Below are 13,945 nucleotides of genomic sequence, written 5' to 3'. Positions count from 1 at the left end.
CTGATTCTTTGTCATATAGTTGACACATTGTTTAGACTGTCTGTCAAAAATAACAGACACCTATCATGTTATTAAAGCACAACGTGATGCCTGTTTCATGTGACAGTAACATGAATACATTTGCAATCTGTAAGTGCCTGTCAGAGAGAACAGCAGCACATCCTCACATCTGAGTTGCCTTACATCAAAAGATTAATTATTGATTCATTTTCTCAGTCGATTGATCAATCAATACTTTATGCAAGTTGCGTCCGCAGCTACTTCAAAGCAAAAGACAGAATTGGTTACCTTGGCTGAAAGGCTTTAAGGAAGAGCTGAGTTAAGGCCCTGACACACCAAGCCGGCGGTCGGACAGTTCAGGGCCGTCGGTGAGCGTCTGTCGGCCTAGTTTGTGCGGTGTGTCCTGCACTGTCGGCTCTAGACTGTCCGTGTGCAAGTTTTTTTGGCCGTATCAAAATCAGGTTTTGACTGAATTTGGGCTCATTAAATCCTGCCCTGTTTGGTTGTAGCGCAGCGGTTCCCAAAGTTACAGTAAAAGAAAGTCACATCTCAGTGTGAGACAGTCTAAGACAACCAGAGGAAGTAAAATGTAAGCCAACTACTGTAGTAGTTCAATATCTATCTGCAAAATTTGGACAGCAACATAGCCTGCTGACTTCTGCCAAATCACAACACTGGGCACACCCATCACGGGGGAGCATTTTTAAAAATATTTCAGACACCCCCGCCTGTTTAACTAACACTGAATGAGGAAACTGTATGCTTTAGGAAGTTAGCATGAATGCATTTTGCAGTCTGCCAGTCTTTTGTCAGCAGGACATGCATTGATCTCAGCCAATGCAGTCACTGTGTCCAGTCAGCAGGCAGCTGGTCGGACTATGTGGCCTCTTTTTTAATTCTCCCCGCTGCTCTCATCTTCTCTAACCTCCACTTAACCTGAGCCGCTGGAGCAGACAAGAGGAAGCCGAGCCACCTCTGCTTCAACAGGCGTCCTTAATAATAGGAGACGGCAAATGTGCAAATTACCTTTCTGTCACTGTCACGGTGGGGAAGCTTAAGAGGCGGCGTGTGTTTGCTGGAGCAGTATGAAATACTCGTTCAGGCACCGTATGCACGGGCACATGATTACAGCTTACTCTGCTACTACCACATCACTGTATTAGATACACTTGTGTTAGCACAGGTCAGCCCCCTCAGAGTGAGACACTCTGATGTTGTGCTTTGGTCAGGATTCTAACTGCATGTCTACATCGGAGGAGGGCCTTTTGTTCAATCAGAGAGTTGTGGAAACTAAAGCTGTAGTGACGAGTTATGAAAGTACACAAGGAGCAGACAGCGGTTGTCAGAAAGCAGGTGCATATGATGTTAGAAAGCTCTAATGTGCAAGGTTCCCCATGGCCTCCTTGCATGTAATAAAGACCGTCAGAAGAAACATAACGTTAATCTTCAGGGGGAAAGTGCAGAAGCCCTATATCACACAGCAAAGGCCAATTATTACACAGAAATAATAAGGGGTGTTGGACAGGTGAGTAGTTATTGCCAATTAGGGATGCACCGATCCGACTTGTTCAGTCCCGATAGCGGAAGGAAGTTACAGCTTTTATTGTTGTAGTAAGAGTAACGTCATATCCGTTCCGTATCCGTCAACCAAAACAAACCGCCGAAACGACAAAGCAGACAACGTCGGAGGGTCTCCGTGGATGCGACCTGCACCCTCACATTTAAAATCCAAAGTGGTAATCACTACATATCCAGTAAAGTATGGAAACACTTTGTATTTCACACATTTCAAGAAAAGAGGAGCTAGACATCACGTCTAAAGATGCACGCTAACTCTGTCATGGACAGGAAACGTTATCGTATCGTGGTAACGTGCGGTCGAGCCGTCCGTCGCTTTCATCTCCGTGGTCAAATGGGCCGACGCTACAACTGTAGAGCACCCAGATACTGATATTTATGTTAAATACATTCAAACATTCAAATGGATGTATAAAGAGAACGGAGCGGAAGTATACACGTGGCTACATCTGGTTTTCAAAATGTTAAAAAGGGAACTGTAAATAAGATTGACTGGATTATACTGTAATAACCAGAGGTATAAAACATTACACGTCTCTTATAAATTAAACAGAAAAGACCACTAATTTGTGAGGGAAATGTCTTTATTCTTTGATTTTTGGGTTGCTGGAAAAAGTGTAATAAATAATGCCTGATGATGACTGAATCGCAATACTTAAAAATCGCAATTCATATCGACTCAGCACCCAAATATTGCAACATAGAATGTAATTCAATAGGTCTGCCCCATTGTCACCGATCCGATCCAGCTGTTTGAGTGGCCTGATACCCAATCCGGTATCGGTACCGGTGCATTCCTGTTGCCATTGTCCGGAATTGAGACACACCTGTTAAACCAGTGTCAAATGTTCCTGTCCTGTATGTTCCCTTTTAAAGGCTCCTCCATTATTGTAGAAAGTTGGCCCCATTTCTTTAAAAAAAATCCAGCCGTTTGTCTCTTATCAAACCGCTCTGGAGGTTGACAGCTGTTATCACACAGCTAATATGTAACAGGCTTTTCCCCGGCCTTGTAGATGTCCTTTAATCCTCATTCATAACATCTCTTGTCACTTAAGATATCAAATCCAAACTTGAGCTGAGAAAAAAAGTAATCCTCGGGGACGATCTGTGCCGAATAAGCTGGTTTTATCGTTCCAACAATTCAGCCTGCAAATTGGCTTCAGCTGCTGATAACAACAAGAGACTTGGTAAAACATCACTGTGGACTTTTGGCGGGGATTTGTCAACATTTACAGACTAAACGATGAATTGATAATGACAATTACTGCTTACAGAGCTCTATGTGATTCTGCTTGAAGAGATGCACGTAACAGGCATTTTAAGACAACGCTGAACTCTGCCTTCACTTGGTCCTTCCAGTCACGCAGGTTTGTTGGATTTGGACAAACACCCCCACCCTCCACACTAATACACACCATGCCATCAGTGAAAGCCTTCCATTCAGCAGATTTGCTTCATTTGAATTAGAGGAGCTACTATTGTCTGCCAAATAGGGTCCGTTCTGGTGAGGGTTTTTCGAATTTTTATGTGGACCAACAAAACCACCCACCCGGCTCCAGCTTGTGCCTCTCCCATTTATTCATCTTTTACTTTTAAGACTTTCGCATTGATGATTCAATTCAAGCCACAGCTCCTGTTTCCCTAAAAAAATAATAAAGACACCTTGAAAACCACCCCGATCATATGAAGTTATTCCCAAATCCTTTAAGACTCCTCTATCCTGCTGGTACAGAAATATTCTGTCTCCTGTTCAGACAAATTGATTTTAAACCTCTTTTACAAAGTGCAACTTAACCACTTCAACCAAAGAAATACGGCAACAGGAAATTGCATATCTCCTTTCTTGTTGTGTATGACACAAGGGAAAATATGAATTGAGCCTACATTATTAGAATATATAAAATAAGAGAAAATAACATTATGGAAATCAGTCATTGTCAAAGGGGTCCTTGGCATCCCATCAGGGGTCCGTAAAATAATTTGCTATAAATTATAAAATTGTGCTATATCATTAAAAAGTACATATCTACAGATGGGGACCATTTCCGCCAATAAAACACGCATATTGTGTTGATTATTCCCTCCCACGTTAGCTATGGGCCAGTAGAAAGTCTGATAGGATTGTGACACATCACGTCAATCTGTCCTGAACCAGCCACTTCACTCAGGGCGTAACAAAATGTTCCTGCAGCTGCTTAGCTCGACTTTTTAGCCAGCTAGCTAGCTGGGGAGCATGGAGAACTATCTGAGTGACGCTAAACCCAAACTAGCTAAATTGAGAAAAAATCTAATGACATATATATCGAGAACAGCAACAGTTGTCCAAAAGGCGTCCTGTGTCTTCAGGTGCTGGCGAACAAAGCCATGAAGACGGCCAAGCTAAAGCGTCATCTGATTACAAAGCACCTGAAATATCAGCACAAAACAAAGTGGTATTAAAGCTGCAGAGGATGGAAATGGAGCAAATATGATAAAAAAATAAGTTATTTTTATGTCACTATATCGTGACAGTAGTGCATGAGAAAGGTAATCTGAAAAAAATCATGTGCCTCTGTGTCCTCCGGTGCTCCTAATGACATCTACAAGAGTTCACCGACCGAAGGAAAACAACCAATCAGAGCCGAGCTGGAGCCTTGCCGTCTCTGAGCAGCTGTCAATCACTCGCGAACTCCAATCAAACGCCGCTCCTCCGAGCCGCTCAGCTTTTAAATTAATTATTAACATTTCTTTTAACCATTTTAACCGATAGCGTTAATCGGTTAAAATGCCGGTTAACGGTTAGACGGTTAATTATGAACATCCCTAGTACAAATGGTAGTAAGCATTATGCTTCATCGGTGTTACGATTATGACGGGGTCTTTGGGAAAGTTTTCTCTCCTGTAAGGGGGGTCCCTGATATAGATAAATGAACCTGAAACTAAAACATTGTAGTATCAGATGTGTCCTACAAGATGAGCAAAAAAATACAATGCTTTGGCTGTCAATTCAGTTTAGTTGAAGGAATGAAAGTTACAACTTGTGACACTATTTTATGTTGTATTATACTGTTTGTGGAGCAGCAGTTTTTGTTCTGTAGTCTTTTAAGGATTGTTGATAATGTCTTCAAAACAAATTGACTTCCGTGTGGGCTATTTGTAAACAGTGGAGATAGCACACAGGTGGGCAATTTCCTGTTTGCTGATATGTTGTAAACTCAAAAAAGGAGATACAATGTAGCTCTGACAAAAAAAACACCCTCGTATTCAATCTGAGCCAATGACCACGACCTTTAGTAGCACCTTTCTCAGTGTGCTGCTGACTCCTGTCAACCTGTGAACACAGTTAAGACTTTATTCTTTTAATATTACGACTTTTTTTCTCGTAAAGTTATGACTTTATTCTCGTAAAGTTATGACTTTATTCTCGTAATATTACGACTTTTTTTCTAGTAGTTATGACTTTATTCTCGTTATATTACGACTTTTTTTCTCATAAAGTTGACTTTATTCTCGTATTACGACTTTATTCTCGTAATATTAAGATTTTTTTCTCGTAAAGTTATGACTTTATTCTCGTAATATTACGACTTTTGTTCTCATAAAGTTATGACTTTATTCTCGTAATATTACGACTTTTTTTCTTGTAAAGTTATGACTTTATTTTCGTAATATTACGACTTTTTTTCTCGTAAAGTTATGACTTTATTCCTCGTAATATTACGACTTTTTTTTCTCCTAAAGTTATGACTTTATTCTCGTAATATTACGACTTTTTTTTCTCCTAAAGTTATGACTTTATTCTCGTAATATTACGACTTTTTTTTCTCCTAAAGTTATGACTTTATTCTCGTAATGTTACAGCTTTTTTCTCGTAAAGTTATGACTTTATTCTTGTAATGTTACGAATTTTTTTCTCATAAAGTTATGACTTTATTCTCGTAAAGTTATGACTTTTTTTCTCGTAAAGTTATGACTATTCTCGTAATATTACGACTTTATTCTCCTAATATTACAACTTTTTTCACGAAAAGTTATGACTTTATTCGCGTAATATTACGACTTTTTTTCTCGTAAAGTTATGACTTTATTCGCGTAATATTACGACTTTTTTTCTCATAAAGTTATGACTTTATTCTCGTAATATTACGACTTTTTTTCTTGTAAAGTTATGACTTTATTCGCGTAATATTACGACTTTTTTTCTCATAAAGTTATGACTTTATTCTCGTAATATTACGACTTTTTTTCTAGTAGTTATGACTTTATTCTCGTTATATTACAACTTTTTTTCTCATAAAGTTATGACTTTATTCTCGTATTACGACTTTTTTCTCGTAAAGTTACGACTTTATTCTCGTAATATTAAGATTTTTTTCTCGTAAAGTTATGACTTTATTCTCGTAATATTACGACTTTTTTTCTTGTAAAGTTATGACTTTATTTTCGTAATATTACGACTTTTTTTTCTCGTAAAGTTATGACTTTATTCCTCGTAATATTACGACTTTTTTTTCTCCTAAAGTTATGACTTTATTCTCGTAATATTACGACTTTTTTTTCTCCTAAAGTTATGACTTTATTCTCGTAATGTTACAGCTTTTTTCTCGTAAAGTTATGACTTTATTCTTGTAATGTTACGAATTTTTTTCTCGTAAAGTTATGACTTTATTCTCGTAAAGTTATGACTTTTTTTCTCGTAAAGTTATGACTATTCTCGTAATATTACGACTTTATTCTCCTAATATTACAACTTTTTTCACGAAAAGTTATGACTTTATTCGCGTAATATTACGACTTTTTTTCTCGTAAAGTTATGACTTTATTCGCGTAATATTACGACTTTTTTTCTCATAAAGTTATGACTTTATTCTCGTAATATTACGACTTTTTTTCTTGTAAAGTTATGACTTTATTCGCGTAATATTACGACTTTTTTTCTCATAAAGTTATGACTTTATTCTCGTAATATTACTACTTTTTTTTCTTGTAAAGTTATGACTTTATTCGCATAATATTACGACTTTTTTTCTCATAAAGTTATGACTTTATTCTCCTAATATTACTACTTTTTTTCTCGTAAAGTTATGACTTTATTCTTGTAATATTACATTTTTTTTCTCGACCTCGACCTCTTTTATAGCACTTTTGTCAGAGTGCTGCTGACTCCTGTCAACCTGTGAACGCAGCACCCCTTCAAGGCTGCAACATTGTAACAACTTCCTGAAGTCCATGTTGTGTTATTTGGAGTGTTGTGTGTTATATTGTAACAACTTCCTGAAGTCGATGGAATGTTGGTGTTACATTGTAACTTTACTGCGACGCCCAGCAGCTCCTGGTAGCTACGTGGCTCTCTCTCTCTGTCCATTCACCACTGTGTGTAACTACTGACCTGCTGCATGCTGCTTGCACACAGCTAAACAAGAAGGAGGTCCATTTTGTAAATCACATCACACACACACACACACACACACACAGTACGGGAATGTAAATGTTGGTGGAAGCACACAGACCAGAAGCAGAAGGAAGTACGCAGCGTTTCAGTCTCTGCTTCCTCTGCAGAGAGCAACATTGTTGACAGATATCTCCTCCGTTATTACAGCCCCACTGAGCCCCACTGAGCCCCACTGAGCCACCCACCACGGCCGAGCTCTCCTACCTGTACGAGAGGGATGCCGCCCGGAGGTCCAGCGTCCAGAGCGTCGGGCGAGTTGTCGAAGACTCGGTCCCGGTACAGAGACCACAGCCCGACGTTAGGGAGGAAGAGGAGAGCCGCTATGAGCAGCCCGGCGACCTGCAGCAGCCTCTTCTCCTTCCGCCTCATCTCAAGCCCTGTGAAGTGAAGCAGCAGCAGCAGCAGGAGGTGGAAACTCCCAGAACGAACCCCCTGCTTTACCCAGAGGAGACAACTTTCACTCTGACTGACTGACTGGAGGACGGACCGCAGGACGGAGGGACGCCGGCGCTGTGACGCTCCACCTCGGCTGCTGCGAGCTCCGCCGCTAGGTGGAGCGAACCACTGCTGCACTCCAGACAGAGAGGAGGAGGAAGAGGAGGAGGAAGAGGAGGAGGATGTGTGGGGGGAACTGAAGATTTATTTATTCTTTTTTTTTTTTTTTTTTTTTAAAGGAATATGTCTCTTAATATGTATTGAGTTTCCTATGTGTAATCACAGCCAGTAGATTGCACAATAAAATGGAAAACAAGTGAATCATCATAAAAAAAGTTATATGACCAGCTGACTAGTTGTGCTGCCTTCAAATGCACCTCGGAAATAAGACAACGCTGTTTTCTAGGGGCATAACCACCTGTATATCCAGTACATCCGCCCTGGAAAAATGGCAAACCATTGCAGTTAAGCGTGATATAGCATAACATTAAATCACTTGTAGACATTGTCTTATGAATATATATTGGCACTTCCTTCAGGGAACTGAGATTATCATAAACACATAAGGTTAAAAACCTTCAACTCCAGCTGTCAGATCTTATTGGATGGACTTTTCCTGTCAGTGTAAACCAAATATGTTCACAAGTTTGACAATTCTAAATCTTAATTTCCATTTAGGGTAGATAGGGCACATCACATTTTTTTTGCAAACATGTAATGGCACTGTTTTCAATGAGTACATGTGCATTAATGTCACTTCCTCATGTCATACACCCCGTCCTCACCAACACTGAGTGGCCAAACTTATGTAGTTTGTGTAGTATGGAGATTTGAAGTTAGGAAACTTTGCGGTTCTGTCAGTTTGTAAATATATATTCAGCTACATAAACACTATAAATAATGGACATTGAACATGACATTTTGTTTAACTTTTGTTTTTTTGTTCGGTAAGTTTGGGGATTTGATTAGTCAACTTTTGCTTGTTGTTTCGGGAATGGCTCAGGCATGAAACTTTTAATAAACTGTTGTCTGTGAAGTTTGATATTCTGAGCCTTTCTTGGATGTGGGAAGAGTGGGGAGTCACATCATTATTATAACTCAGGTGTAATTCATACTGTGCAATATTGTCAGGTGGAATTTCATTTCATTCTCACTGTGCAATATCATTTTCCTCTTGTGCAATTTTGTTAACAGTCTGTTTATTGTCAATACTGTGTATACTGCTCCTATGTGGTCTGTGAACAGATTTGTAAAATATATATTTCATTCAGAAAAGCATATTGTTCTCGATCAGTTAACTCACCTGCTTGAAAAGTGTTGCTTCATGGTGTGTGTCTTCTCTTCAACCTTCTGCTGTCTTTAAAATCTTCTGCCTGAGTTCTCTCTCAATCTGTTTGTGCAGACGACGGCTCTTTAACATTTTAGCAGCGTTAGTGAAATGCACAAAGGCAGATGCTGACTGTGTTGTGTTTGCCACTCAGCGGGGAGTCACCGTGGTGACTTCTACATTTAGTCGCGTCCCCGTGAAAACGCTCCATATATAGCTGCACTGCACAAAATCTGTTAAACATTTGTCGCCACACCTGGTTGATTTGTGAAGCATGTAAAGCTTTTGTGCTGTACAAAACCTGCTGCGGAGAAAACCACTCTACACCACCTGAATGTTTCAATAAACTGAAAAAACCCTCATAACCTTAAACATTAACCTGGTTTACTTGCTTAAACACACATGACATTTCAGTGGACATGAGCCGATATTCCGTAATGACAGAGCACTATACTGAAACATTTCTCTCCAACGCATCCAAAATAAAAATCTCAGTGCAATCGAGACGTGTTGGAAATGTCATCAAAAGAAAGCTGTTGTACAGCACACTGAGGAAGGTATTTACTGATCCAGTGAGGTCCAAAACAACAACCATCTGTTCCATCAGGTTTCTCCGGCTGCCCCCTTCCAAGCAGCTGATCCAGAGCCAGCGGTGGAGGAAATGGAGCTTAATTGTGTCTCTGATGGGAATCCAAGCAGCCACCATATCTATTTTGAAAACACAGAACTAAGCCTATACCGTATGTCTGTTGTGAATTGGCTGTAAGCATGCATTTCCATACATATTTCTTGTAGGTGGGGAAATATTTTGAATTCAACGGCTGAACAATTATTTGTTTTTCTATCAAAATCATGATTAGAAAGTTTTTCAAATAGCAAAGCCGTGACTTCAGTAATAATTTACACAATTACACATTCAGAAACTTCCAGGTTACTTTCATGGCTAAACAACCATGAGCATCGTCAATCCATGTCTGGTCAGGTCCAGTCCTGGATCGGATCAGTGTGGAGGAGATGAGCCCGACAGCTGACGGAAAGCCGGGGGCTCTTGCGGAAAGACAACGGTGTGGTAATTCCGTTGAAGCGAAAGGAAAGTAAAACAGGAAGAAACATTCACTGGTAATGAAGCAGGAAAGAGGTGACCAGTGACCTTTTTGAATATCCTTTATCGCAAACCTCTTAATATTTGCACTTTCTGTGGACACCCTGGGAACAGACGAGAGTTTTAATGTTGGTTTATTTCAGAAAAACAGTACAGAATGAGAAAACGGGGAAAATCAAATTCATTTTTTTATTGTGATGCCCTGGTTTATGCCGGGTGACTTTCTTTTCTTCAGTGTTTGTTGCGTCAGTATTCTACCTGCTGCCTGCCAACCAGCACCACACCACCGCTGCTTGTATATCTCTGCACGCAACCCGCAGTGTTATGGATTTAAAAAGTGCTTGGCAAAAATCAATGCGAGTCGAGACAGAGGAGTGTGTCTGACACAAAAGAAGCAGAAGCAGAAATGAAAACGTGAAAACCTGTTCTGAGAGCATTTTTTCTTTTGGGAAAATCACTCAACCAGAGACCATGCTGGCAGAGAAATCTGAGCACAGAATCAGAAACACACAACTAATGCAACCTTTACTCAGAGTCTATCTAGCTTGCTGGTTTTAGTGAGCCTCAAGTTTATGGAACAGCGAAACAAAGCGCACTACGATGCTGTGAGGAATAGCAGTTCAATTTCAGCCGTTATTCTCAAAGGCCTTGTTCAGACTGCCAGCCCAAATCCGTTTTTTGGCATATCCAGACTGATTCTAGAAAGTCTGGACAGCAAAAAAACTACATGACGTGTGATTTTTGAAAATCAAATCCAAACCACATTGGGAGGTGGAGGAAGCTCTGGCTGCTCGGATTTCAGAGTGTCTTTTGCGTCACTGTCAACGTGTCACAACAACGACGTTGTCAGTCAGGACATTGCGGATGGCACCACACCTCTTGCTGCACAGTTAAGCTCGCCATGCAGCACGGAATCTTGCAATGTACGTGAACGTAGCCAGAGATACCTGCTCCCCTCTGCTGCAGCTCAGCAAAGAAACAACATGTTTCAGGAAAAAAGATATTGCTACTTTGGAAGGTACCCTCTTGACTTGCCATACTGCTGAAGCCTTATATAAGCTTCAGCTGGAATCTATAATGTATTTTTGCACAGAACAAGGACTGCATATTTTAGCCGCAATCTTGTACACTGGAAGTGCATTAGGAAGGGATCCCTTTGCGGCCAAAGGGAATGGACAGGAGGAACAATCCCAGCAACAGAAACAAAACTGTTGTAATACATATTCTGTATGGGCATGTGTTGTTTTAAGATAGACTTAAAAAAAAATGTGAAGCTTAAATAACCTGTCAGCTCCCACTTTTCACCGGCAGTGGAGTTTCCATCACTTGAAGTACATAAAGTCAAAATCCAGTGACACATTTCTCAAGATGAATGGTGTCCTACAGGCCCGGGTCATCCTTCATGACAAACTGCTCAGTGACATCACTCTTCTCAACTGACGATCAGATAAAACAGACCATCGGCGATGACACACAGGATGAACTCTTTCCATACTTTCCTTGAAACAGGACTGACTGGATCTTTGGACAATAGAGGAATTCATTCCAGCCTCTGAGGTGTAATCATTAGAGGTGTGCTGTTGGAATCTCTATCCCTACTGTGTTGCTTATTATAGTTTTATTCGGCACATGGGTGTGCCGAATAAACTATTAATGGAGTGGATGTTGTGTCAGCCGTCTGTCTGTGTCTGTGTCTGTGTGCAGTTAGAAGGGAGTGCCAGGTCATGTTGCCACCTAGCCTCAATGAGGTGTGATTTTATTTTTATTTTTCAGGCTGTTTACCTGTCATTGTACTTAGTAAAACACCAGTAATTTAAGTATTATATTTAAGTATTTATGTATGGTAATAGTTGCCTAGCTTTTGCAAAACATATAACGGAACTTAACAGTCTCGGAGGTAGGCCCATCTCATTTTTCTCTGTGCCCTTCCACATTGTGATTTGTGGCTGAACAGTAGCTGCTGCCTCTACACAAGTTACTCATTGTCTGTTATTTGGTCTGAACAATGATAGGACAAAATAACATTTTGAGAATGGCGCTAGATGAAAAGTTACCACGCTTCACCCAAAGCAGGATGTGAATGTCGCCGCGAAATTTCATGGCAATCCATCCGATAATCCGATCAAGATATTCTACTTAAAGGGACAGTGTGAAGGATTTGGCGGCATCTAGTGGTGTGGTTGCATATTGCAACCAACTGAGTACCCCTCCGCTCACTCCTCCCTTTCCAAGACTGAGGTAACGTGAGCTGCCGAGTGCACACCGCGTCTCACGTTACCGCAGTTTCACAAGCGTGTTGGAGAAGTACGGTGGCCTTCAGGTAACGTAAAAACGTGAAAAACTCTCTCTAGAGCCAGTGTTTGGTTTGTCCATTCTTGGCTACTGTAGAAACATGGCGGACTCCGTGAAGAGGACCCGCTACCTATATAGATATGAAGACAAATACACAACAATTCTTAGTTTCAGGTGATTATACACTAATGAAAACAGAGTTTTGAATATTATATTCCATTTCTGTTACCCAAAATGTTACACACTGTTCCTTTAAACCCACAAATGTGAACCGAGAACCCATCCTCGTGAGCCCAGAGGAATAGTCAGCGAATCACCAAAGTCATTGGAATACATCATCTGGGAACCATGAATGTCTGTACCAAATTTTGTGCCAATCCATCCAGTAGATCTAGAGATATTTTACAGGATTTGACCTGACCTCGGCTTTGAGAGGAAAAGTCAGGGCACACCAAAGTCAGTAGGTTTCATCCCCACGAATGTCTGTACAAAATTGAATCTCAATCCATCCAATAGTTGTTGAGATACCGACCACCCAACAGATCAACATTTCCGTCGGTGGTTAAAAATAAAATAAAAACAGGTAAATGATTGTCTGGTAATGGGAAACAGCAGGGGTTAAAAAGATACAACCTCACAATTCTTTTTGTTTTCACATTCTTCAGTGGCATCATAACCCTGTTATCGAAATGTTTTGCACTTGCACTCAGCTAGATTATAGATAAAAACATCTTTCCACAAATGAAAGGCTTTTATTTACCTGACCCCGGGCTGCTCCGTCAGAGCATCGGCTGCTGAAGTAGACTGACGCTTACTAATTGTTATCAGCAGCGACTCGATGCCAGAATGAACACAGCTAATGGGTTTCAGCACACAACAGTCAATCATTAGTGTGCCAACAGGGGAATAAAGGCATGCTAACAGGATGCTTTGCTTTGATGCTCTGCAAATTACCTCGACTTTTTTCCCCCGACCTCTTTCAAATCCACGCTGAGCCTGCGACACGAGCAGGAGGAGTTATAAAGCGAAGGCATGCTCGATCAACGTAAATCCCCACCACATTCAGAGGTTGCAAGGGTTCATCCATAATTCATGCGAGAAGACGGCGAACAGATTGAATTGTCACAACTCAGGCTGGTAGAGACGAGGAGAACGAGAGAGGAATGAGCTGTTCTCTTTCTTTGTGAGTCCTGAGCAGGAATAGAGAGAGCAGGATTAGTACACTGAGCGATTCCAACACATCCCGAGTTCACATCCTCTCTGGTAATGTGGCTAATCTTTGCCCTCAATGACCCAGTACACATGTCTGCACGTCAAATGCGAGTATTAATGTCAGCCAAGAGCTACAATGGGCTTGTTTATGAAACCAAGATTAGGGGAAGGAGTTCATTAGAATTGAATGAGATGACGAATTCAACAGTTGGAGATCTCTCGGCTGGTTTAAGGAGCGGGGTTATTTAAATAATGACATTCATTTCCTCTTGAAACAAAACATCCAAAATCTATGAAGCTCAAAATACCAGGGTCCTGCACGTGCTGTATGAGCAGTGAGTACTCATACAAAGTTGATTTATAGTTGTCCCCATGCAGCTCAGTGCTGCCATGCATGCAGGCTTCGAGCTGTTTGGGTTTTGGTAGTTTTTTTCGTTGACTAATTATCTGCTTTGGGGCTCTTCTGTTGTCTTGGAGATGGTTGCTCTTAGTTCACTTGCTGTATGTCTGGTGGTTCTATCGTCGGCCAAATTATTTTATGTAATAGAAAAGAAGGAAGGTGAAATAT

General features: G+C 40.6%; 1 protein-coding gene across 1 annotated transcript in view; it reads right to left on the bottom strand.

Annotated features, from left to right (window-relative positions):
• Positions 1-7,378, bottom strand: part of LOC119475548 (polypeptide N-acetylgalactosaminyltransferase 10-like) — a 95,508-nt gene extending 88,130 nt beyond the window's left edge. Inside the window, exon 1 of the mRNA XM_037748357.1 lies at positions 7,214-7,378. Coding sequence (XP_037604285.1) covers positions 7,214-7,378 — 165 coding nt within the window. The remainder of the gene's footprint in view (positions 1-7,213) is intronic.
• Between the last annotated feature and the right edge of the window lie 6,567 nt (positions 7,379-13,945).

This window comes from Sebastes umbrosus, chromosome 17 (assembly GCF_015220745.1).
Source record: "Sebastes umbrosus isolate fSebUmb1 chromosome 17, fSebUmb1.pri, whole genome shotgun sequence".
NCBI classification, from domain to species: Eukaryota; Metazoa; Chordata; class Actinopteri; order Perciformes; family Sebastidae; genus Sebastes; species Sebastes umbrosus.
Note: the sequence above shows the minus strand (reverse complement) of the source record. Positions and strands in the feature narration are given on the sequence as shown.